Source organism: Bidens hawaiensis, unplaced genomic scaffold (genome assembly GCF_021521415.1).
Source record: "Bidens hawaiensis isolate Kalapana, Puna unplaced genomic scaffold, B.hawaiensis_p1.1 tig00007902_1, whole genome shotgun sequence".
NCBI classification, from domain to species: Eukaryota; Viridiplantae; Streptophyta; class Magnoliopsida; order Asterales; family Asteraceae; genus Bidens; species Bidens hawaiensis.
In genome coordinates this window covers 1,020,404-1,044,496 of record NW_027491550.1, presented here as the reverse complement: position 1 = coordinate 1,044,496, position 24,093 = coordinate 1,020,404, and the positions used below count along the sequence as shown (strand labels likewise).

At 36.2% G+C, this 24,093-nt stretch overlaps 2 protein-coding genes and 1 pseudogene across 2 annotated transcripts; 1 reads left to right on the top strand and 2 right to left on the bottom strand.

Annotated features, from left to right (window-relative positions):
• Positions 1-5,643: 5,643 nt before the first annotated feature.
• On the bottom strand, positions 5,644-7,473 carry LOC143636389 (peptide-N4-(N-acetyl-beta-glucosaminyl)asparagine amidase A-like). The gene has a single exon (XM_077103995.1). The coding sequence runs from the start codon at positions 7,471-7,473 to the stop codon at positions 5,788-5,790; it is 1,686 nt and encodes a 561-aa protein (XP_076960110.1). The 3' UTR covers positions 5,644-5,787.
• Positions 7,474-12,395: 4,922 nt separating this feature from the next.
• LOC143636388 (uncharacterized) lies at positions 12,396-15,220 on the bottom strand. The gene is made up of 8 exons (XM_077103994.1): positions 14,695-15,220; positions 13,930-14,067; positions 13,653-13,844; positions 13,486-13,547; positions 13,258-13,412; positions 13,037-13,185; positions 12,801-12,923; positions 12,396-12,691 (listed from the first exon to the last, which is right to left on the bottom strand). The coding sequence occupies exons 1-8, from the start codon at positions 15,043-15,045 to the stop codon at positions 12,512-12,514; spliced, it is 1,350 nt and encodes a 449-aa protein (XP_076960109.1). The 5' UTR covers positions 15,046-15,220; the 3' UTR covers positions 12,396-12,511.
• A 3,189-nt stretch (positions 15,221-18,409) lies between these two features.
• Positions 18,410-20,281, top strand: LOC143636379 (uncharacterized; annotated as a pseudogene).
• Positions 20,282-24,093: the final 3,812 nt, after the last annotated feature.

Genomic DNA, 24,093 nt, shown 5'->3' with positions numbered 1-24,093 from the left:
GGGCGACAGCATAGTTTTGGTAATTTGGTTTGCCTTTCCTTTTGGTGTGGTGGGTGGAATTGGAGTAGTTAATGGATTGGGGTTGAGGGTCAACTTTGGTGAGGGTGGAAGGTTCGGGTGTACTCTTGTCATTGGGTTTCTTGGAACTTTGATGGTGAGGGTACCGGCTTTGACATGGTTTTCCGAAAGAGCATCGGCTAAGGTAATAGCATCATGAAGGGTTTGTGGTTTGCTACTCATCACCAAGTCGCGGATTTGCATAGGCAACCCGCCGACATACTTGTCAATAGCCCTTTTGAGAGGAGTGACCAAGTGGGGAACTAAGAGGCTAAGCTTGTGAAAGCGGTTGGAGTAGGCGGAGTTGTCACCACTCTCTTACTTAAGTTCCCAAAATTCAGATTCGAGTTTTTGAAGTTCATGCTTTGGGCAAAACTTTTTCATCATGACTTCCTTGAGCTTGGTCCATGAGTAGGCCATAGCTACTTCAGCCCCATTGGTGAAAATTTCGCTATTCCACCAAGTGCGTGCGGTATCCTCGAACATGCTTGAGGCATACGTGGTTTTCTTGAGTCCGGGGCATTCGCAAAGAGTAAACACACTTTCCATCTTCTCGAACCATCGCAACAAAGTAGTGGCACAGTTCGTGCCAAAGAATTGAGATGGGTTGGCACTAGTGAAATTTTTCAAGGAGAAAGGTATGGGGTTGGGTGTGGTTTGAGTAACGGTGGGTTGGGTGGCTTGGATTTGAGTTATAAGTACGGGAATCACAGCGGCGATTTCTTTTGCTACCATTGCGGCCATCCGACGACCTGAGCTCGGCTTGCATGTTCGGTGACGGATTGGAGGCATTCTAAAATAATAAAAGAGAAATGATATAAGTTTGGGGTAATTGATATAAGTATGAGGGAAATGAATAAATATAGGGTTTTAATGATTGTGAGCCCTAAAGTTATGAGGATGAGAATGTTAGTAAAAACTATTTTATACTTGAATCAAAAGATAAAATGTATGTATATATATAAGGTTCAAACTTTTGCCATTCAATCACCAAAATATCACATATTGTTCATACAAATAAACACCAAAATATAAGAAATAGATATTGTTCATTCTTCTAATAACCTAGCGGTATCAAAATAGAATGACGTCTTCAAACTCCAACTCAAGTAATAATCAAACCTGTAACAATGCATAAAATAATATTTGTCAAAACGTATGTTGGTGAGCAATTTCATAGTTTTGAGTATATATAATATGAGAGAAATCCACAAACGTATATGAGACTTTAAATAAAAGCATCAATCGTGGTATATAAAACATATGTAAATGATGATCCTTTCTAATCGGTAACAACCGACATACTTGGATAATGAGGCCCTATTCTACTAGCACAAGGCTAAGTAGTGGGGAGCGTATGATCATACTTATTGAGGCTCAACAACAACATAAAAATAAACACTCTTGCACGTAAAGCATATGAGACATATAACACACAATAGAGCAAGTATTCTAAGTATCATACACCCTAAAGTTTGTGGTTTGAGAAATGAGTATAATAAATCATTCTTGTTTTGAATAAGTATGCATGTTACCCCCAAAATATAAAAGTGAAAACGGGGGATGAAATGTACTAACGTTAACAAAGTAACTTCAAAGATTGATTCGTGAATAATCAGAGATCGGTTTAACGAGCAAGACCTAAATTGAACGGGTCTTAAGTTAGTAGGTAGTCTTGAAAGGGTTTAAAGTAAAATATGACAAGTAAAGTAAATAAATAAAGTTTGTGGTTTAAAAAGTAAATATTGAGAAATTAAAGACATGTTCTTGAAAAATAAGTTTACCCAAACCGGGGTCTTGGTATTCCATTCATAAATATTACTCAACCTATATCAAGTAATTATGTGGGTTATAATACACTATTGCAAGACCCTTGATTATATAAATACCAAAACGAGGTTTTAATCGAGTGTTCGGATTTGTCAGTTTGAGTCTAGATAATTAACTAACTAAACTCAGCGTCAACTTGCCAAAGTGATAAATGTTATGAGATAACTCAATAAAAATCAAAAGACTTAACCAAGTATATAGTTCTGTTGTGAAGAACCTTAACGTCCGTTAAGCGAGTATTTGGTTTCACCGGTCCAAACTTGTTATAAGATCAAGTTGGATTCTGAACACCAAGTATGTTGATAAAGTAACTTAAAATTAGTTTAAAATACATTCTTGAAGAAAAGATGAGTTTTGGTGGCCAAAAACACACTTGTGTGTCTTAACCGGGTGAACTCGGTTTAGTTAGGTTTTGGTTCGGGCCTTGACTCGGAATGACACCGAGGATGGTTGCCACATACCCAAATAACATAGAACTATAAAAATGATTTTAGAAGTTATAATACTCAAATCTTACATAAACATGTTTATTTAACTATTTAAAACAAAACTAGTAAACAAAGAGTTCGGTTTTGGTTCGGTTCTCAAATCGGGATAAACTGAGGCTAGTGACTTCATACCTAATGCCATGAAACTCTTTAAATATGAATTAGAAACTAAACCACTTAATAAACAAGACAAGTAAGCATTAAAGGAAAATAGTATAATCAAGGACTATAATGAGTCCTTTATGAAGCCTTGCCTTGTAGCATATCACCTCAACCGACCATGGACGGAGAAGATGAAAGCCGAAGAAAACAAGGGGTGCATATTATATGTATGTTGTACCACAATATTCAATTAGTAAGTAACAAAACAAAATTTAAGAAAGGTTGTTGCTTGATTATTATGAAACTTGAAGGTATGGAGATATGATCGTTGTTTGGGAGAGAAAAGAAGTGAATAAGCAAGGGTAAAATGAAAGAGATGAGCTTGTATATATAGGGTAGTGGTCAAAGTTAATTACCATGGTTTATATCAAGACTTGCATGTGTTTAAAAACGTTTAAACAAGTCAAATAATACAAACAAGTAGCTAAAATCCGAAATATGTGTGCAGATGGGACTAGGCCACGCGCGACCAAGCTCTCTCTCTTGGTCGCGCGGCGCGGAGTGGTCAGGGGGGTCTAGTCCGGTTCGTTTCGGGCGATGCGTTTTAGGTGTTTTAAAGCGTTTTAAAGGCCGTTAAAAGGTGTTTTCGAAATCCGACAAGTATGTGATGATTATGAAACATAAAAACCCATTATTTATATTATCGAAAGATCCGGTTTACAAATCGGGTCGAGTTTTGATACAAATACAAAAGGAATCGAAAATTACAAATGTTACAGTAGGGAAGTTGATTCAAGAGTTAACAGACTGGCTTATTTGTACCAGCCTGACAAGGTCAGAAAACATCATAGAAAAGTTTCAAACTTGGACTACAAGTGGAATTACGGGGCCCATTATCGATGGCAAACTGCCTTAGCCGTCTTACCCATGTTCCAGATATTGGGGCTCCGATTTGCCCCACTTTTCGCAATTTTGACATTTCCTTTTCTAGCCTCCGCGTTTTTCACTGGTTAGCATAATTTATGTTTTTGTTTTTGTTTTTAATTTTTTTATTTTAATTAGTTTTCAATGGCTGATTTGTAAGTTTGAATATTTGGCAAATTAGACAAATTTAGTATTCCCCTTTATAATTTGATCAACGTTTATTATTTAAGAATTATTTATCTGGGGGAGGGTTAATGTACAATAACAGGTTATCGTACATTAGGTACGCGAGACCCTGCACCATCCGATCCTGATTGAAATTAAAACTACGCGGTGGCATAATTGTAATTAAATCAAAAAATACTTCTCGCACAACAGATCGTCATTTGCTGCAAGCCTTCAACCATAATCAAATCATCCACAACTAAAGCATAATCAAAATCGATAAACTCATTATCACTATAGTTTAATAATCTTCAAATTGATCAAAAATTGTTGATTTAATCAATTGAATTGATGTGTAAGAGGCTTTAGAATCATTAATCGATTATGAAATTGCAGAATAATACACTTAATTGAGCAATGATTATGGTTCATGTTTAAACGTTCTGGACTTTTTGTACAGAACTTCTAAACTTTTTGTACAGAACTTCTAAATTTTTTGTCTAGAACTTCTAAAGTAAAAAGTTTAGACCAAAATGAACACCAAAAATGAACAAAAAGTTTAAACGTTCTGACCAAAATGAACACTAAAAATGAACAAAAAGTTTAAACGTTCAACTAATAAGTTCTGACCAAAACTACAAACTTAAAAGTTCTGACCAAAATGAACACTAAAATGAACAAAAAGTTTAAACGTTCAACTAATATGTTCTGACCAAAACCACAAGTTTAAACGTTCTGACCAAAATGAACACCAAAATGACACAAAAAGTTTAAACGTTCAACTAATATGTTCTGACCAAAACCACAAGTTTAAACGTTCTGACCAAAATGAACTAATACGTTCAAATAATTAATCGATTGAAGCTTTAAATTGATGATCAATTGGATCAATTTCAAGGTTAATTGATCAATTATGTTGATGTAAATTGATCAATTCTCATCGATTTTGATTATCATGTACAGGCATCTGATGTTTTGTGTGAAACCCTGTGTGAATGAAATTTGATTAGGTTTCTGATCTTGGTATGCAATTTAGGAGTCGATGTATGATCGTGGTTGATGAGCGAAGGATTTAATTAGGGACGGAAAAGGATTTGAAGAAAATTACAATATTGCCACCGCGTGTTTTCATAAATCGACGATCCATACACTCGCGTACCTATTGTACGATAAGGGATTACTGTATTGGATCATTTATCTATTTATCTGTTTTATTAATTTTCTTGCTTCCGCTGCGTCGCGATATAATTCAGAAAGTTTTCACATCAAGAAGAAAAGAAACTCAGAAACAGACTTTCACTGTCATGAGACAACCCATGATATTATATGAAACATAAGAATTGATAGATCTTTCCTTTTATGTTCCTACAAACTGAATTGTATAAAAGGGAGACCAAATAACCAAATTCCATCATGTGAGGTGTTTGGATGTGCAATTTGAAAGTGTTCCTTGCTTTCCAAATGCCGAATCATATTCACTTTCACCCAATCAGTTAACGAAAATAAAATTACTACGAAAGTCACAATGATCATATCTCATATAGCGACATAAACAAGCCCGCAACCTGTAAAAATTGTTGTGCAGAGCAAAAAGAAGTTGAAATACATCCAAATTGATATTTTTTGAGTTGTACCACGAAACATAACATAACTCATATAACGACATAAACGAACCTGCAAAACATAGTTAAAGATTATACAATTGTCCAAAACAGGAATAGGACCGTATGGGTGACATACGTTTCATAATTGAAGGTGTCTATCGTGACCCGTGTACTTAGGAATGGGTCGATACAGATTATGTTTTATCTCAAACGTTCAAGATCCAAAAATAAAAAGGATCAAAACAGTTTCAACCAAAAGTGTACTTTTTTCTTGCAACAACCTCCGAAATCATCAAAAACATTAGCTTACTAGTGAACTAATACGTCTCTGGAATCACATTGACACAATAATTTAGTTTTGGCAAAAAGTGTTTCGGGTCAACCCAACCCAAAATTACTCATTTAGAACCGATCATGTGTTGACCATTACCCTATCCGCCCATTTAGGCATTTTGCCACCTCTTGTCATAAATCTGCAACAAATATTTCAATACTCGCAAACTTTTTCCAAAAAAATCATAAATATAATTCGAAAACAATATAAACCAAAGGCAATGACACAATCATATCAGCAAAAAACAAAATCCAAATCAAAAGAAATCCCTTCCATAAAACACCTAAACACCAATGAATCTTGATTTGTTATTTTTACCACATGTATGACCTTCTTTATCATAGATAATCGTGTAATTCGAGCTGCTTATGTCCCTAAAATAGCAGAACTTGTTATCATCATAATTATACATCTGTTGTGTACTCCCCAATCCACTTACCACCAAATTGTCCTTCACAAACATCGATCCCTGACCCGTTTGCACATTTTCAAGAACACTTGACAAAGACGTAGAGCCCGAATCAGCCGTCTTGTTCTCATTAAATCCCAAGGTAATATTCGCTACTTGAGTAAAACTTCCATTCCCTTTATCCTCAGTATCCGAATATATATAAAACGCAAACGATTTTAAAGATTGTTTCAAATGAACAGAAGACGCCTTCTTGGCAGACACACTGTCATTAAACTCTATCATCTGATCAACTATTTGTAAGTCACCGTTCTTTGCCATCGCCATAATATTACCGTAATTAAACTCTTGAGTTGATTCGGTTACTATCTTACCAAACGAAGATTGTACCCACCCGGCTGACTTTATTGACCGTGTGAGGTTAGTAACAAATGTCCCGTTCAAACCCGTGTAATTATAAACCAAAGAAACATGAACAGGCGATATATTTTGTGACAATAACTTCCCATATGTCTTGTCACTCTTTTTATCTAACCAAACATGTAAATTTGCATCAATGTACCAAACATTTAACGCGTTCGTGACACTAAACGCAAAATCATGGGGCTTCCCGTCTAGAACCGTTCCTAGAAATGGGGTTATCTCGATATCATACGTGGGAAGGTTAAACGACCCGATACCAGTAACAGGCCTCCACAATAACGGGTTAACACCACCCGTGTAAACTACCGTAAAAGGCCAGACTGCACCAACAACACCACCATCTAAACTCACCACAACCTCACGAAACGGACCATTACCCGCGAACCCAGTCAGATTATTACTCAAAATGTACTCGTTTGGAACGTTAGTCGGCCAAAACTCATCGTTTTCATGAAACGAAACGTATACTTCAAGAACCGCTTTATACGCATTTTGGGGGATTATAAACTGTTTCGACATCACATCCGTCGAATTCTTGATTTTGAACCATAACCCGTCGTTTATCGGTAAGTTTCTCGAAATGGGTATGATCGAATCGGCCCGATTCGAAGTTTTCGAAATATGATTAGTTTTAGCAGGGTAAAAATGGATACTAACATTCACATGGTACACACCCGTATAAGTCTTATCAACAATATTACCCATATAAACATTAAGTGTTTGATTAGTCATGAGTAAGGAGTGATACCTAGTAACATCTTTCTTAACCGTCCATTGGATCCCGGTGGGTCTCGGCTCGGCCGTGCAGCTTCTGAGGAGCTCGACACCGCCAAGCCAGACCCCGAAAATGCGGTCGAATTGGCGGCCTTTACTGGTGGCAGTCCATTCAAGTACAATCTTTTCAATATTATTTAGTGGAGGGCAGTTAGATGGCGGTGTGTAATTAGCGGAAACCGGTGGTTTGCCGTAGGTGAATCCGAAATCATGGGTTAGAATACGGGTTGAACATGGTTTTGTTTTTGGGAGGTTGATTGGTTTGGTTACTTCAAAGTAGGTGGTGGTGGTGGTGGTGGTGGTGGCGGAGATGAGAGAGAAAGAGAGGAGGAGGAGGAGGAGAGAGAGGACGGTGGAAGCCATGGAGATTGGTTGAGAAAACAAGGTTTTAAGGTGGTTGGATTTTAGAGGGAAAAAAGTCGTTAGGATGTTAAGAGGTTTTGCCGGCACTTTGGATGGATTAATATATATTATTAATTAATTATCGCATTAACATATCATTTAATTAACTTTTTTTATTTTAACTTGATTAATTTATTTCTGGGGATAAAATATAGCAGGAATTACGTATATTCTTTCCTTAACTTATAAAATTGATATACAATCTTAATTCTTAATCTTAAATCTTATCTTAAATGTATATAAACGAAACATTTAGAACTTCTCTGGTTGATTCCTGCATATTCTCAAGCATCATATTATTTTATTTGTAAATAGAGGTTTCCATGTATTTGACCCGAATTAAAGGGTATGGATCTCACCAAACCTAGATAGCCCTTAAATGGGTTATAACATCTTATTAAATTATAAAATTAGTCTCACTAAGTATTTGATATGAAAATTCTATCAAATAGGGATATGCTAAAAATTAGTATCCAACTTTTTTTAAAAAAATATATATTATTTATAATTAAGAAACAATTTTATAGTAGAAAAACTAAGCGGGTCATGGGTCTCACCAAACCCATATAGCTTTTAAACTGGGTTATAATATCACATTTATTTATGATACTTTTTCATCATCAAATTCAAAGTATATTATTAACATACTTACAATAAATAAAATTAAAATCCAAAAAAAATGTATTATAAACGAATAATGTAAAACAACCCCATAATACGGGGGATAAAAACTAGTATTCAATATTTTTTAAATATGATTTAAGGAAATATGCAGAGTTTTGTAAGTTTAGAATATCAAGTTGCTTCGATTTTTTATTTTTATATAAAGCGTTCAAATTCATATAATCCAATTTATTAAAAAAAAAGAAAAAAAAAAGAGATACAATTTGAACTTAAATCAAATTGGGTTAAAAAAAATCATACACCCGGGTGGGTTCAAATATAATATTCAAAATGAAGTGTTTACTAGTCCGATTGGTATGATGGGAAATTGTGAATTAATATAAAGATGACAATATAAAGTATTATACACTTTAGAGGTACTTTTAAGAATAGAAAGAGACCAGTCATCTTGTTTATTTATGAATAAATGGAATATATCAAAATCCTTGTCTTCTATCCAAAGACTGAAAACAAAGTATTGTGGCCTAAAAGTTAATAAAGATCACAATAACCTAGTCACATATTTGTTGCAAACAAAGTGACAACGAATGGATCATTGATTCGATGTTTTCACAGAAATTGGAATATAAATTTCATCAATAATTTGTTAGCTAGCATAAGTTCATGAAGTATACATTCATGATTCATGTTCTTTAGAGCATTCACATCGGGCTCTAGAGCCTAAGGTCCAAACACATGTGACAAGTAATGGATAATTAATGTAACAAACTTAACCATTGTAGAGGCAATTGACAAAAAGAAAGCATGCTTCTGCAGACCTACAACAAATAGAGGTGCACAAAATACCCGGACCCGGACCCAAAAAAAAACTCGGACCGGTTTTTTTTATATTTGGGTTTTTATACCCCCGGAACCGACCCTACCCGTAGGGTATGCATTTCAGTATCAAAAACCGTACCCGAACCAGACCCGATTTGTATCCGGTAATACCCGAAAACCGGAACCGGTTCCATACCCGAAACCAGGTTTTTCTTATACCCGAAACCGGGTTTTTCAAATAACCGATCTGTACCCGAAAAAAACCTGAAAAATACCCAAAAATTACCCCTAAAAAATGCAGCCCCTTAACAAATTCAATCTATACCCGAAAAAACCCGAAAACCCCCAAAAAATAGGGTTTTTTATATACCCGGAATAGGGTATTAAAATATCCGGTTTTAGAATGTCTGGTTCTATACCCGACCTGAACCCGATACATAGGGTATGGTTTTAGAGGTAATACCTAGACCCGAACCCAACCTGAGTATTACAAGATTTTCTAATACATGGTCATACCCGAATTGGTTTCATACATAAAACCGGGTATTTAAAAAACCCGATTTAGACACCACTAGCAATGAACCAATAAATTAGGCCCCTCCGGCCCCCCACCAACAAGTTAAAGAAAATAATATAAAAAATTGTTTCAAGCTTCCACAAATTACATACATGATTACCTACTTTATTAAAATAACTAGTTCTTATCCCCCGTATTACGGGGGTTGTTTTATATTATTTGTTTCTAATATTATTTTTTTTACTTTTATCTTTTTTATTGTATGAAAGTTAATAATTTACTTATGGTTTGTTGATAAATTGTTTCACATATAAATGAGATGTTATAACTTGGTTTAAAAGCTATATGAGTTTGATGAGACCAAAGACCCGTTTATTTTTTTACTACAAATTGGTTTTTTAATTATAAATAATATATATTTTTTTAAAATAAATCATATATTAATTTTTATTATATCCCTAATTTATAGGATTATTATATCAAATATATGGTGAGATTAGTTTTTAATTTAATGAGATGTTATAACCCATTTAAGAAATATATGGGTTTGATAAGACCCATACCCGTGAATTCGGGTCAAATGCATGAGAAGCCTCCATTTAATAATCAAGCAAATCTGGTGACTCTAAAAAAGGAGGGAGCGACCACATCGCGACACCTAAGATTTTTGGGTTTTCATTTATATATATTATAGATAGATAGATAATAATAACAAACCACAAGTCTAAATTATCTCCATATGTCGCTTAATATGATTAATAACAATAAACAACCCAACGAGTACATTAAACAAAATTTAGGGCTTCGAGCGGCGATTGAGGATATTGTGGTATGTGGGGGTCCGTTTTTTGAGGATTTTCAATGGAGACTGGCCTCTCTCCCTATCCATTTTGGTGGTTTAGGGTTATACTCAGCTGAGGATGTTTCGACCTATGCTTTCGTAGCCTCGAGAGCACAATCTTGGAAGTTACAGGACCACATTTTGCGTGATTGTGGTGTTGATGGGTTAGATTCCGATTTTGGGTGTGCAATGGATTATTTGCATAACTCTATTCCCGATCTTGATCTTGGCGGGTTCGCTAATAAGGACACCGCCCCCCCCCCCCCCCCCTAAAGCCCAAAATGCTTTGGCGAGTGCCCTTTATAGTAAAGCCGTCCAAAGTTTGGGAGAAAAGTTTGGCATGTCCTCTCGTCAGAGAGCGGTGTTAGAATGTCTTCAGGCTCCTCATGCTCAAGACTTTTTGACTGTCACCCCCCATCGAAGGGTTAGGCCAGCACATGTCAGCAGTAGAATACCGAGCCATTCTTAAATATCGGTTAATGATCCCCCTGTTCCCAGTTGATGAGCCCTGCCCGGTTTGCCGTAAGGCGTGTTTAGACAATTTTGGTGAACATGCAGTTCATTGAAAAGAACTCCCGGGATTTAAATATAGACATGATTTGGCCAGGGATGTCCTTTTTGACGTGTTAAAACGAGCGGGAATCTCGGCAAAAAAAGAGGTGCCTGTGAATTTCTTGTCGGATCCGCGTGAAGGAAGGTCTACTCTCCGACCAGCGGACATTCTTGTGTTTGGAAGGGCGGGGGGGGTGGGGGAAGCATGCTTGTATGGACCTTACTGGGGTGTCCCCTCTTGTCGGGCTTAGGGACACCGGATTTGTTGCTAGGCAGGCCGTGTTAAAGGCAGAAGCCAGAAAAATTGCTAAGCACGAGAAGGCGTGTGTGGAGAATCAACACGCCTTCATTCCTTTTGCTTTTGATACATTTGGGTCTCTTGCTCCCGATGCTGCTACGTTTCTAAAAAGAGTTCAGCAGGTCGTGCACAGTAACTCAATGACGCCAAAGAACGATAATTTTATTTTCAGTAGGATCGGTTTTGCCATTCAAAAGAGGGTGGCGGCGCAGCTTGTTGCCCGCTTACCTGCCTCTTTATTGTAATTGGATCCTTTTATTATATTAACCTAATTTCTTTATTTTCCCCTCCTTATAACTTATGAATGATGAATAAGTCTTTTTTATGTTTATATAGTGTTTGGGAACCAATAAGTTCTTTTAACTTTCTCCTTATTCACAAGGCTAAAATATGGTAACTTATCTCCTTATAGTTTAGAATACCCATTCCACCCTTCCATTCCACCCAAACACTATTTAAAAATAACTTATTTACTTATACAATATGTCTCTTTTAGTTATTTTACATCAATAAGTTAAACGAAACACTTTTTAATAAATAATTTATTGACTTATGTTAATCCAAACACTTTTTTAAAAAACTCCATATTAAAAAGTCATAAAACCTTTTTAACTTATCACAAAAAGAACTTTTCACAACAAATAAGGAATCCCAAACACACCCTTAATACATAATTAAAAAAGCCTTAAAATTACATGTTAACTATTTAGTGTTAAATAATATTTATTAAAAGTAAATTATATTTAAGCATATATGAAATATAAAATATAAATATTTTATGAAAAGTAGTTAAATGTAAATTAATTGTAGAATTATGTAAATGATGTGGTAGTTTATGAATGTTTGTTGTTGTGGGAGAAAGTGAATGACTTTAGAAAAAGTTTGGAATCTAATGTGACGCTGATATGACGGTTTGTAAAAATTTGTTGTTGCGGATGCTCTTAACTCCACATAGACGCCACTTCAGCTAATTTACCACTTTTTACTTTATCTCACCTAAAGGAAATTGTTTAACCCGCTTAACCACCTCAGTTATATTTAAAAACACTTTTTAGAGTATCGTGTGTGAGTGTAGAGGATTTCAAAGTCCATTAATACTTTAATCCAACTTGCTTTAATGCCCCTTAACCATGAAGAGAGTGGTGTCTCACTCGTTAAACTTTGTCAAATCAGCTTTAACGCCCCGGGAGTTAAAGCATACCCCCAAGGCCATATATGTTGGAATTAAAATGATAGCTCGTTTAATTGTAGAATAAATATAACTGGAATTAAAATGAGGCGATATTCAATCAACATTTCACATATGGGCATTGATTTCCTAGGAAACAAAACATAAAACTGAAAAGCATCAGTTTAATCTTGAAAGTTGACCTGAATCACCGTTGAGAAAGAAAACTTCCAACGGTTTATAACTCGTTGAAGATGATTCAGCAAAAGTCGATCCGAATCTATATGTCGGTTGCAGTATTTTGCTTCCTTTCGGGCATGGAACTGTCAGTATCCTTGGGCCTGTCCTCATCTGCCAAATCTGCAAAGTTAATAAACATTAGAAACACTTACATCTGTTCAAAATCATTCTCTCAATTTTATAAACAAACACTTGATGTCTAAAAAACCATAGGTTAATATAATGTCACCTCAACAATACCCTTTCGAGGGGCGTGAATGGCGAGACATAAGCTGTAATCATTCTTCGCACGTTCATGAGAATCTTTATTTACAAGCCTTTCAACAAAAAGACAGCTAGCATCCCGATATCCCTGAAGTTTTTGGTTTCAAGTGATAATATTAATAACAATGACAATAATAATTATAATAATATGAATTAACAAGTAAAAAAGTGACGTGTGTGTTTATGAACTATGCAATATACCTTCCATAACCGTACAACTACAAGTGCGCGAGTGTCCAATAACATAATCCGACCTAGTGAATCAGTTATTGCCGCCAAAGTCCCACTAGGTGATAAAGTTAGCTTCTCCCCCTTTCTCGGGTGATCTTTCAAACACGTAAGAGGTAAAGCTGCAAAATTAATGTAATTATAAATTTATTATTATTACTATTATTAATTTTCAATTTCTCAAATAAACTAACCTCGAGCAAATGGTTGCGGTTTTGGTTCAGGCTTTTTAGTCGGTTGTTGGGTCCTCCAAACCAGTTTAGAGAAAGAAGCTATGGTTGAAAATGTCGCAGGTACAACCTTTGATAAAATGGCTCCGACAAAAGACCTGCTACGGTCTTCAGAAAGCCTACAAAAAACAAAAAATAAAAAATTAATATTATGCAACAATTAATAATAAAAAAAAGGTGTATAATAACAACCTGAATGCTGAAATTGCAGCATCGGCTCCAATGGTAACCGCACAATAATACCGATCACTTGACTGCTCAACAATAAAAGCAGCTGAATTCAAATACCAGAATACTACCTTAGTATAATTACTTCACTACCCCTGAACTTTAGTAAAATGCCAAAACTACCCCTGTACCTGCAGTTCCAGAAGAGGTGGTGGCATGATGCCAGTAACTGCAGCATCGACACATGAACCGTATTTATTAACGTTCCAACATTGATAAGGAATAAGGGATGATGAAGTTTCATATTCTTCTGAGCCTTTATCGGTTGATGATTGATTCCAAAACCGGTTTTGAGTTTCTTGATACCATTTCTGCAGTACCCTCTGCACACCAGAATTATGTTTGCCTGATTATTATTATTATTAAAAATTTAAACAAGTTTTGAAAGACATTTCTATCAGAATATACCTGGATGTCAGATCCATCAAAACGAGCAATTATGCCTGGTATAACGACGCACACCTCCTCAGATGATGATGTGTCTTCTGTGATGTCGCGCTTGGTCCCACGTACTCTTAGTCTTAGTATCTTTCCAGGATATACAAGCTGCAATCAATAAAAAATTGAAATTAGAATCTGAAGTGTATACAGCAAATAACTATATGAAAAATAAATGCAGTCCATGAAGTATAACTCAAGATAAAGTCATATGAGTACTTGCTAGCCCATTTCACCAATTAAAGTTTTCTATTTTCCTAATTTTTTACTTTATTTTAGGGACAATGATGTTTGTGTCTACACGCGTATCATCCTAATTTATTTTTCAATTTACAAGATTTCTTTACTTTACTTTTGGAATGATGATGATGATAACAATGTTATTATTATTCCTTCCAAATTTCTAATGTAATCACCAATTTATACCATCCATTTCTAAGTAGATAATCAGCTTCTCTTTTACAATTATACGCCATTGTCACACTTATCATTACACAACCGAAATCCCTTCTTCAACCAACACTCTAAAGTCCAAAACTTTTTGAACATCAGTAACACACTCTTGAACATATCATAAACTTCACATCAAAATTTGCATGTTTACAACAATCTAATTATCTCAACATAAAGTTACCATATTCTGATACAATTCTAACTATTCAGATATAAAAACAATCAATTTTGCAAAAACACATAACGATAATAATAAGTTAATAACTAAAACCCATTAATTACCTGTTTATGAATAAGATCACCACCAAGTGAGTAAATCAACAAATACCCACAAGACGTTCCAACAGCAATGACCCTTATATCATCAAACACCAGCCACTCAAGTGCAGACACATACTCTGCCTCAATTGGGGATAAATTGGGTCGGATCTTGACCCGGAAATTAGCAGGAGCGGAAGCGTGAGACCACTCGAGAACAAGGAGGAAGTAACGGTTGGCGATTTGGAGTGAGTCAGTGTCTAGTGCGCAAATGAGATTGGGGTTGTCGAGCCAGCCTTCTTTACCGGCACCCAGGTCGGATAGGTCGAGGTTGGCTATGGTTCCGAGATCTGTCAAGTGGCTTCTTCGAGACATGTTTTTGTTCTGTTTAGGATTTGGGAATTAGATTGCTTGAAAACATAATAATAATAATAAGAATCAACATAAAGAGATGAAACGATCAAAATCAAGTGTCAAAAGAAGGTGATTTGATTATTATTTGGGGGAGTGATCAATCTGAAACTCATTTTCATAAAGTTTTATTATACACGTTTAAAATTAAAATTATATTTTGTATATGTTTGGGATTGCTTCTTAAAAATGTTTTTTGATTTTTTGAGAGGCAAAATGTCCCTTCAAAATCACCTAAAAGCATCAATTCTAGGTGCCTTTAGAGGGACATTTTAGACATTTTTGGTGTTTTAGGTGCTTTTGGAGGGACATTTTGCCTCTCCAAAAAGCAAAAAACATTTTTAAGAAGCAATCCCAAACACCCCCTTTGTATTCTTTGAGAGTTGTAAATGTACAAAGAAATTTGTGAAACAATTTGTTGTGGTTACTTGATTAACCGAAGGTTATGGTTACTTGCTTGATTAATCGGTTATCGGTTATGGACATGGTTAATGGAGTCCCGTAACCAAACATTAAATGAACCAGACAAAACTAGACATGCTTACATTGAGATAAATATATATGTGTGTGTGTGGATTGAGTATACGTGTCAATGTTGTAACGAAAACCTTAAGAATATTTATAGTATATATTAACATTCACTCAGTTTCATGTTTGTATCAATGTTTCTTTCATTATGTTCATTTAGTTTAAATTTTAGTTCAAACTTGACTTGTTTAGTTAACTGAACTCCATAGCCGATTTGATGAAACTGAAGTTTGGTTATAGTTAAGAAAATCCCGTAACCGAAAATCCCGTAACCGAAGCCAATGGTTATGGTTATGAGTAATATCGAACTGAATCGTAATTTGCACACCTCCGATGATAATGCATATGATTCACATGATGATAATGTTGGGTTTGTTGATTTTGAAAGGTAAATTTGATCCTTTTAATTAAATGAGCTCTAGTGAAGTCATCCTAAATTATACAAATTAACTAAGGGGGAATTAAGTCTATCAAAATATAATTGATTCATAAATATATTATGGTTAGAGCATTCCTAACCTATTCTTTAAATTACATGAGAGGGTTCTCTATTTTTTAGAGATGGTAAAAGTAGTTGTGAGAGGAGGAGAGAGAAAATGTTAATGTTCATAGTTAAATTTAGAGATCCACACTGTTCACTTCTATAATTTTTTTAATATTTTTGAAAGTGGTTATGAGTGAAGAAAAGAGAAAATGTAATGATAAAAACATAAAAAATTATTATTTAAATGAAAATGAGAGAGAAAAATTTATATTTTTAATATAATTATAGAGATGAATAATGAAGAATGGATTAAGAATGCTCTTAGAATACATAAGTTGGTTGTGGCTGAATGGTAGAGCACTCACTTTACAAGTGAGAGGTAGGGGGATCAAACCTCACTACCACCAACTTATATGGGAGATATGAGGGATGACCCTGGCTTGCCAGGGTTCGGGTCCTGATCTCACCCGGTTTTACCAGCTCCTCGCTGTCGTGCCGTTTGGCGGGCGTGGGGGTCGGGTTTTATCCGGTGAATCCCTCAACAGGTGGACCGCTAGGGGCTCCGTCTGTCCTGAATAGTGGCCGGCTCGGGCTACCTTTAGCTAATGAGAGCCGCGTACGGGGTACCCAGCGTTAATTAGTTGACCGTTCAAAAAAAAAAAGAATGCTCTTAGAATCTAAAATCAAATACTTATGTGATAAGTCAGAATTAATAGAATTGAAATTGAGATAAACCCTCTCAAATTTCTTCAATATAAATTAATTTAACATTTCTTCTAAATTACACAACACTTAAATAATTAAACTCAAGGTACTGAAATCTACTATTACTTCATCATCATCATTACATCTACCATAGTCACACCTGCCACCACAATTGTCAGCACACCCTTCGTACACAACTATTTTACCAAAAACCGACGAAACCGATATAACCGAAACTGAATTAATCGAAATTAACCGAACCGAACCGAACTCTTCATTTTTTAATATTTTCAAGCCTTTTTCCCTCTATTTCATGTATTATATGTATTAATAGTTAAATACTATCATTTTCATATATTTATATCTCAATTTCATATACTAATATCTCAATTTCATATATTTATATCTTCATTTCATTTAGTTATGCATTCATTTAAAGTATTTAAACATTTATTTCATATATTTTTAAGCAAAATTTTAGCCCAAGATTGATAATGGTTATTAACTGAAATTAACCGAACCGAACCGTACACCCCCCTAACCACTATTGTTGTTGTCGCCGCTAAACATTCCAAACCCTAAATAAAACATGATAATTATTATTATGTATTCTAGAAACATCCAAACGATTTACAATGAAGTGGCAGGTAAGCGGACAACAAGCTGCGCCGCAACCCCCTTTGAATATTGTAATATCTAATTCTTTTCATATATTCAAATTTATTTTTCATAGTCCAAACTTTGGTACAAATCTATTGAACCAAATGGCACTTGCATCTTAACGGGAAGTCCCAAATCTATTAAATCAAATGGCACTTGCATTTATGTTTGGTTGGATTAAAGGTGGAATAAAATGTGAGAAGAAATGAAATGGACAATGAAACAAAATGAATAATTATTTTTCATTTGTTTTGTTTGGTTAACCTATAGGAATGAAACGAATTATTACTTAATGATGTTTGGTATAAAAAAATCGTATGAATGAAATAGAAATAATAAAACACTCCTATCTCAAAATAAGTTATTTTCCAAAAAAACAAACAAAAACAAAACTGCAATGGCGACAGTGGTGGTAAGTCCGATAAGGAAATGGTGGTGCGGTGGCGACGATGGGGGTGGTGGCGGCCAGGCGGCAGGGGCGGTGGTTGTGGTGATGGGGTGGCGGTGGTTGTGGTGATGGGGTGGCGGTGGTAGGGTGGCAATCAGGTGGTGGTAGCCTGGCAACAATAGTGGTGGTGGCGGTGTGGTCAGGCGGTGACAGTGGTTGTGATAACGCTGGTGGTAAGGTGGTGGCAACGGTGGCGGCAGAGACGATGACGGTGTCGGTGGCGGTCATGTGGTAGTGGTGGTGGTTGTTTTTGTTAGGTGGTGTTGTTGAGAAATACAGTGAAAGAAGAATGAAATGAAAAAAAAAAAAAGAAGGTGGGCAAGAAGAAATGATTTTGATGAAACGGAATTTCATGTGTGATGAATGATTTCATTCCATTAAATAACCAAAAATCATTTTTTTCATTCCCTTATAACGAATCATTCAATTCCCTATATTTTCCGAGCAAACCAAACACTACCAAAGTAACATTTGTCTTAAAAAAAATTAAAAAGAATAAATGTTGCAAATCTTATTGTGATGTAGAAACTAGAAACACATATCTTAAGTAGCCCAGCTTATTTCATCGTTCAGTGGTAGCCAAAATGTTTCAACAAAACTCTTCCATCCCTAAAACCCTAAACCCCAATTTCTCCACCTTCACATCTTATCCCCTAACCAAATTCTCAAACCCTCTTTACAAAACCCTAATCCCAATTCACCCATCTCCCAAAACCCTCAAATACCCATCAATCAAATCACTGTTTTCACCAACAAACCCATCATGCAGACCAAGTGTTCGATCATATGCCGGCCGCAGCAAGAAGAAAGAAGGGGGCACCTCCACCGGCCGTATCGAAGGGAATGCCGAGCTACGTCGAGAAGCGAAGCGGAACGCTCGACGAAAGAGCAAAAAGCTAGCCGAAAACCTGTTTTACCGGCTCAAGAATCCGCACGGGAATTACCCGAATAACTTTTCGGAAGAGGAGTTACAGATGATTGGGTTAGGGTATGATAGAATGGTTCAGTTTATGGAGAAAGATGACCCGAATTTAAAGCATCCTTATGATTGGTATAAGTACGGTGAGTTTGGCCCGTATTCGTGGCGTGGGGTGGTTCTGGGAGAGCCGGTTCGAGGGCGGTTTTCGGACGAGAACGTGACGTTGATTGGTGAAGTTAGGGATCAAGAAGAGTGGGAAAAGATTGAACAGTTTGAAATGAGTCAAGATTTCGGTCGGGGGTTGGATTCGATGGATAAAAACGTCGGGTTTAGATACTTTTGGGTGTTTGTCCGCCACCCGAAATGGAGAATATCGGATTTACCGTGGGAGCAGTGGACTTTAGTTAGTGAAGTTGTGGTGGAAGCTGGAAAACAGAGGCTAGATAAGTGGAATTTGATGGGTAGACTTGGGAATAGAACACGGTCTTTGATCACTAAATGTGCAGCGTGGACGAGGCCCGATATTATATATGTGAAGAGACCGGTTTACCAGTGTCGGTTTGAGCCTCAAGATAATTTTTTTAAGTCAATGGTGCCTTTGCTTGACCCTGAAACCGAGCAAGATTTTTTGTGTCAGTTGGAAAGTGAAGACGGTGGGATGGAAACGTGTACTTATTTTGGTGGGTTGTGCAAGATTTTGAGAGTGAACCAGAAGGCGTTTGTGGATGATGTGGTTAAGGCGTTTGAGAAAGCGAGTGATGGAAAGAAGTCGAAGTGTTTGGAGTTTTTGCTCGGGCATCATCCGATTGAGTTGCTTCATCCTTATACTTAGGAGTGGAAAGCTAAGTTGGAGGATTTGGAGTTTGGTTGTGATGCTCCTGATGAGAATGATGATAACGGTGGTGGTTCAAATCTAGAAGTTCTTGATTGGATTGAAGAAGACGATGATGAAGATGATGATATAGTGATTGATGCAGAACTTGACGATGTAGAAGAACAAGAAGAAGACGACGACGATGATGATAATGATAATGCTGATGACGATGATGGTATGGAAGAAGACGAGAAGTACTGGGAAGAAGAGTTCAAGAAGGCGGTAAATAGTAACGAAGAAATGGAAGTCATTGCAAGAAGAAGTGTGAAAATGACAGCAAAGTTATATGATAAGCACTCACAAATGATGGAACAGAAGCAGAGAAAGACGGAGAAGAAAGAAGAGGAGAGTGATGAGGGTGGCATGGAAATGAGGCGAGGCCGGGCTAAAATAAGCCAAGACGAGTGGAAGCAACTCGGATATGGGCCGAGGATGAAGAAGATCAAGAAAAGTAGGATTCCACCAGGTCAGTTCTTGAGAGCTGCAGTGAGGCCCTTTTTGTATAAGAATCTTGTTAAAGAGATCGTTTTGACGAGACACGCAATCATAGAGGGCGAAATTGGCGGGGGCAAGAAGAAATGAAGTTTTCTGAAATTACCAGGATCATGGAATGTAAAATCTTAAAATAGCTATTGTGTCACTTTATTTATGAAAACAAGTAAGTCTTGACTTAAAATCTTTATAGTCGGACGGTTTTGATACAAATTCTAGATTTTATTGCTAACTACGGTCTCAGAAAATAGCAAACTGAAGATTTAGTGGCAGTCCATGAAGGGGAATTAAAAGAAAAATAATATCAAACCGCAGTGTAGAAAACCTTAAATGTAATGATGCACACTGTGACAAACTTAGTATCGTTTATATTTATGGTTGGGTAGTTTGTTTATGTCAGGGGTGGCAATGCAAGAGGTTGCTTCTATATTACAATTGGATTAGGATTTGTGTTATTATGTTTAATGTGACTTTTTAATCTATGTTGGATTATATTCAGTTTGTTTTTACATGGAAAGTTGCCTATGGTGTTTTTCACAACGTTTGGCATGCTTAGAGATCTATATCTATGCACATATCTTATGGGCCCTAAATCTATAGACATCAAAAGTTACGTCGTTTTAAGTTGGGCTCTTTTCAAGCCCGCTTACCTTTGTGCAGTAGTACAAATATGCCAACTCGATCTTGGGCCAATTCCCAGTCATTATCACTCACATAAAAAGAATTCGACATTTTGAGTTTTGAAGATAAGCAGTGTTGTGTATGAGTAATGCTTGTATATATCCATCACGCTATGATGCTATATGTTTTTTTTCAGAGGTAAAATATCAGTAGTTTGCAGAGCACATCTACAGACATCTAAAAAACAAGTAGCTTGGTTTAGTGGCAAACGAGTATGAATCATAGCCAAAAGGTTGTGGGTTCCAGTGTCATTTAAGACATGTTTAAACTTGTTTTTATACAAAAGTTTTTTACATAACCCAAATCATAACCAAATATGTCTATTAAAAACTAAAATTGTTTAAACCCAACAAAATACTCATTTTACTCAAGGCCCAAAATATTTTTCACCTTCGACCCAAAATATTTTAACAATTATCGGAGACAGCCCTGGTGGGGGCAGTTGGTGTTAGTAGGTGGTGATGTATAACCCTTGCAGACCTTAGAAGATCTTAGAAGTGGATGAACCAAGTTTGCACCAAGAAGATTTCTCGCATACATTTTTTTAATGAAATGTCTTCGAAAAAACAACAGTCTGTAGATGACAACGTCTGCACGGCACAGACAAAAGAGCTTGCGCATACCTTTTTAAAAGAACACCTATGTATCTTGGATATGGATGAAGTAACTAATGAAATATGCTTTAACGTTTCTCTTACGGAGGATCTTGTACAATCCATACATCTTTTGGCTTCGCTACAAGTGCCGATTGGAATTTCCTATTGCGACGGTACACCATCATTTCCAACCTCAAATGTCTTGAAACGCTTATTTGTTGTTGCCTATTTTCTTGGCTTATGATGAGTGCTCGGTCTTTTGTTTTTCTAAACCTCATGAGTGGCTTCAATTTATTTTCTCGAGTTCTTAGTTATGTTATGTAATTTCTCAAGTAGGTTGAATAGTTCTACCGTTCTAATTCTACCAAATGTCGTGATGAATGCTTGAAGACAACCAAAATGTACATGGCTCTTATTAAGCAATAAATACCATGATTTTCTAGGTAATCAATTGATGGCATCATGTGTGCAGTGGCCCCAGAGTCCGCATACCTATTCAGCAGGGGTGGCTCGTGAGACAGCGAAAACAAGTTAAGGCTTTAGACCCACACTCAGTTAAGGCCTTCAAATCCAAAAAAAACATTAAATATAAATATATTATAATGAGTATAGTAAACTCAAATTAATGTATTGGTGTGGTGGTAGGCTTGGTTGTTATTAAAGTATAAGTTATGAGTTTGAAGAAACATGGAATGGATTCGGGTCGGATCCGAGTCCAAGCTCCCCGGTCTTCGATATGAACGAACCACCGCCTTGATCTTCTTTCCGGTTGCTCAGATCTATCATATAAAAGTGGGGGTGTGGAGGTGACTGCTAAGAGAGTGAACTCTTGTTTACAGACACAAAAATATGTATGGGAGCCAAGGGTCTAAGAGAAGGTCCCTTCAATGAATGATAAAGGCTCCTTATATAGGGACTCCGTGGCTACCATCATGAACCCTAACCTTTATTGGGCCAAGCCCGGTTAGGTGTTACCTCCACAAACCTCCAGCCCAATGGGCCTAATTAGTAGACAATAATAATAATGTAATAAACATAATACATAATGCAATAAATAAAGGATCGTACTGGGTTTGACGTACCCTACACCTACAGAGTTCAATACTTGTAATAATTGATTTTTTTCTTACAAATTGTTATGAAAAAGCCCCAAAATCTTGTTTAGATTTAGGCCCCCACGTTTGTTGAGTCGGCCCTGCTATTCAGTAGATATGCCATTTTACATGAAAGGAATGTGCCAATTTTGAACCATTAGAAGGAGTACATTGAGCAAAAGTAATAGGATTTGGGCAAGTAGTGACATAGTATATATGAGTTAGTTGCCAAAGTTGATAGTGAGGTTAGCGTTGACCTTGACCATGGACACTTGAGTAATGATCCATGTTTGAGCGACAAAGTACCCTCCTCAACGAGGATGATGAGCAATAAAAGTGGTATTGGTAAGAGACATATCGTGCAATAACCAGAGAAATTGTTTATGGACTTTACAATAAGAAAGATTTTTTTGTTAAATATGTCATGAGTGAGCATCCTAAGAGCATCATCAATAGGAGATGATTCTTGAGGTGTTTCTAAGGAGAGAGAATGTGATGTGGATGAAAGAGGGTATGATGTGGAGGAGAGAGCGTGTGATTAGATTCTTGGTGAAGAATGTATTAAGAATGTGTTTGAGGAGAGATGTTGTATTATTGTGGGGTCAAATGGCAAGTGGCATATAAAAACACTTTTAAAAACATCATTTGTTGGAGATGGTCTAATGAGTGGTAGAGAAGGTTACAAACATAAGAAACTAGCTAGTGAGACTCATTTCTTTCAGCAATAGGTTGTCCAATGGTTTGTCAGTTCGAGACAATAAGACTTAAACTTTTTGTCACAGTCAGAAATAGAAGTTTCCTTTTAAAGTTGTCATAACGAGTCACGTAGATTTTGCATGAGTCTCATGGAGTTATGACTGTAGGCCGCTTCTAAGGTACCCCAAACATGTGTGAGAATTTATGATCGAGAGATTGAGCACGACTTTTTAAGCCAAAGAAGATTGAAGAAGAATCAGTTAAGAAAATCTGGGTTGGGCGTGGGAGTGTCTTTAGTAATGATATTCCTTTTAAGTGATACAATAGTGCCATCACATAACCAAGTAGTTTCTGATAAAAGCGAAGAGTAAGAACTTGGTTACAATTTTGGTAATTAGAAAAGGAAAATTAAATGGAATGGAATGATGGATATACATCATGATCACCTAGTGAAGGTCATTCACAAACATCTAAATCTATCACAAACTAGACTTAGGATAAACATAACAAACTATATAAAACTAACAATTTTATCTATGCATGTTCAAGTTTATCAATAATAGCACAAAGTGTGATGATGATATGATCATGCACAAGTCTGCATTTAACTGACATTTGGAATTTTTAATAAGGACGGTATGATGTTGTGGGGACAAAACAATTAAAAGAGTGTTGAAGCATGTAACTCTAGAGACCACTAACGCTGCATTACCTCATCAATTAGTAGCTGTTTTGGGAAATATCAACTTTTGAAGCATATCCCGTATATAGTAAGCTATCTTCCGATATTAGTAGCTAGACCATCGGGGTTCAATTTTCAACAGAAAAGACGGTG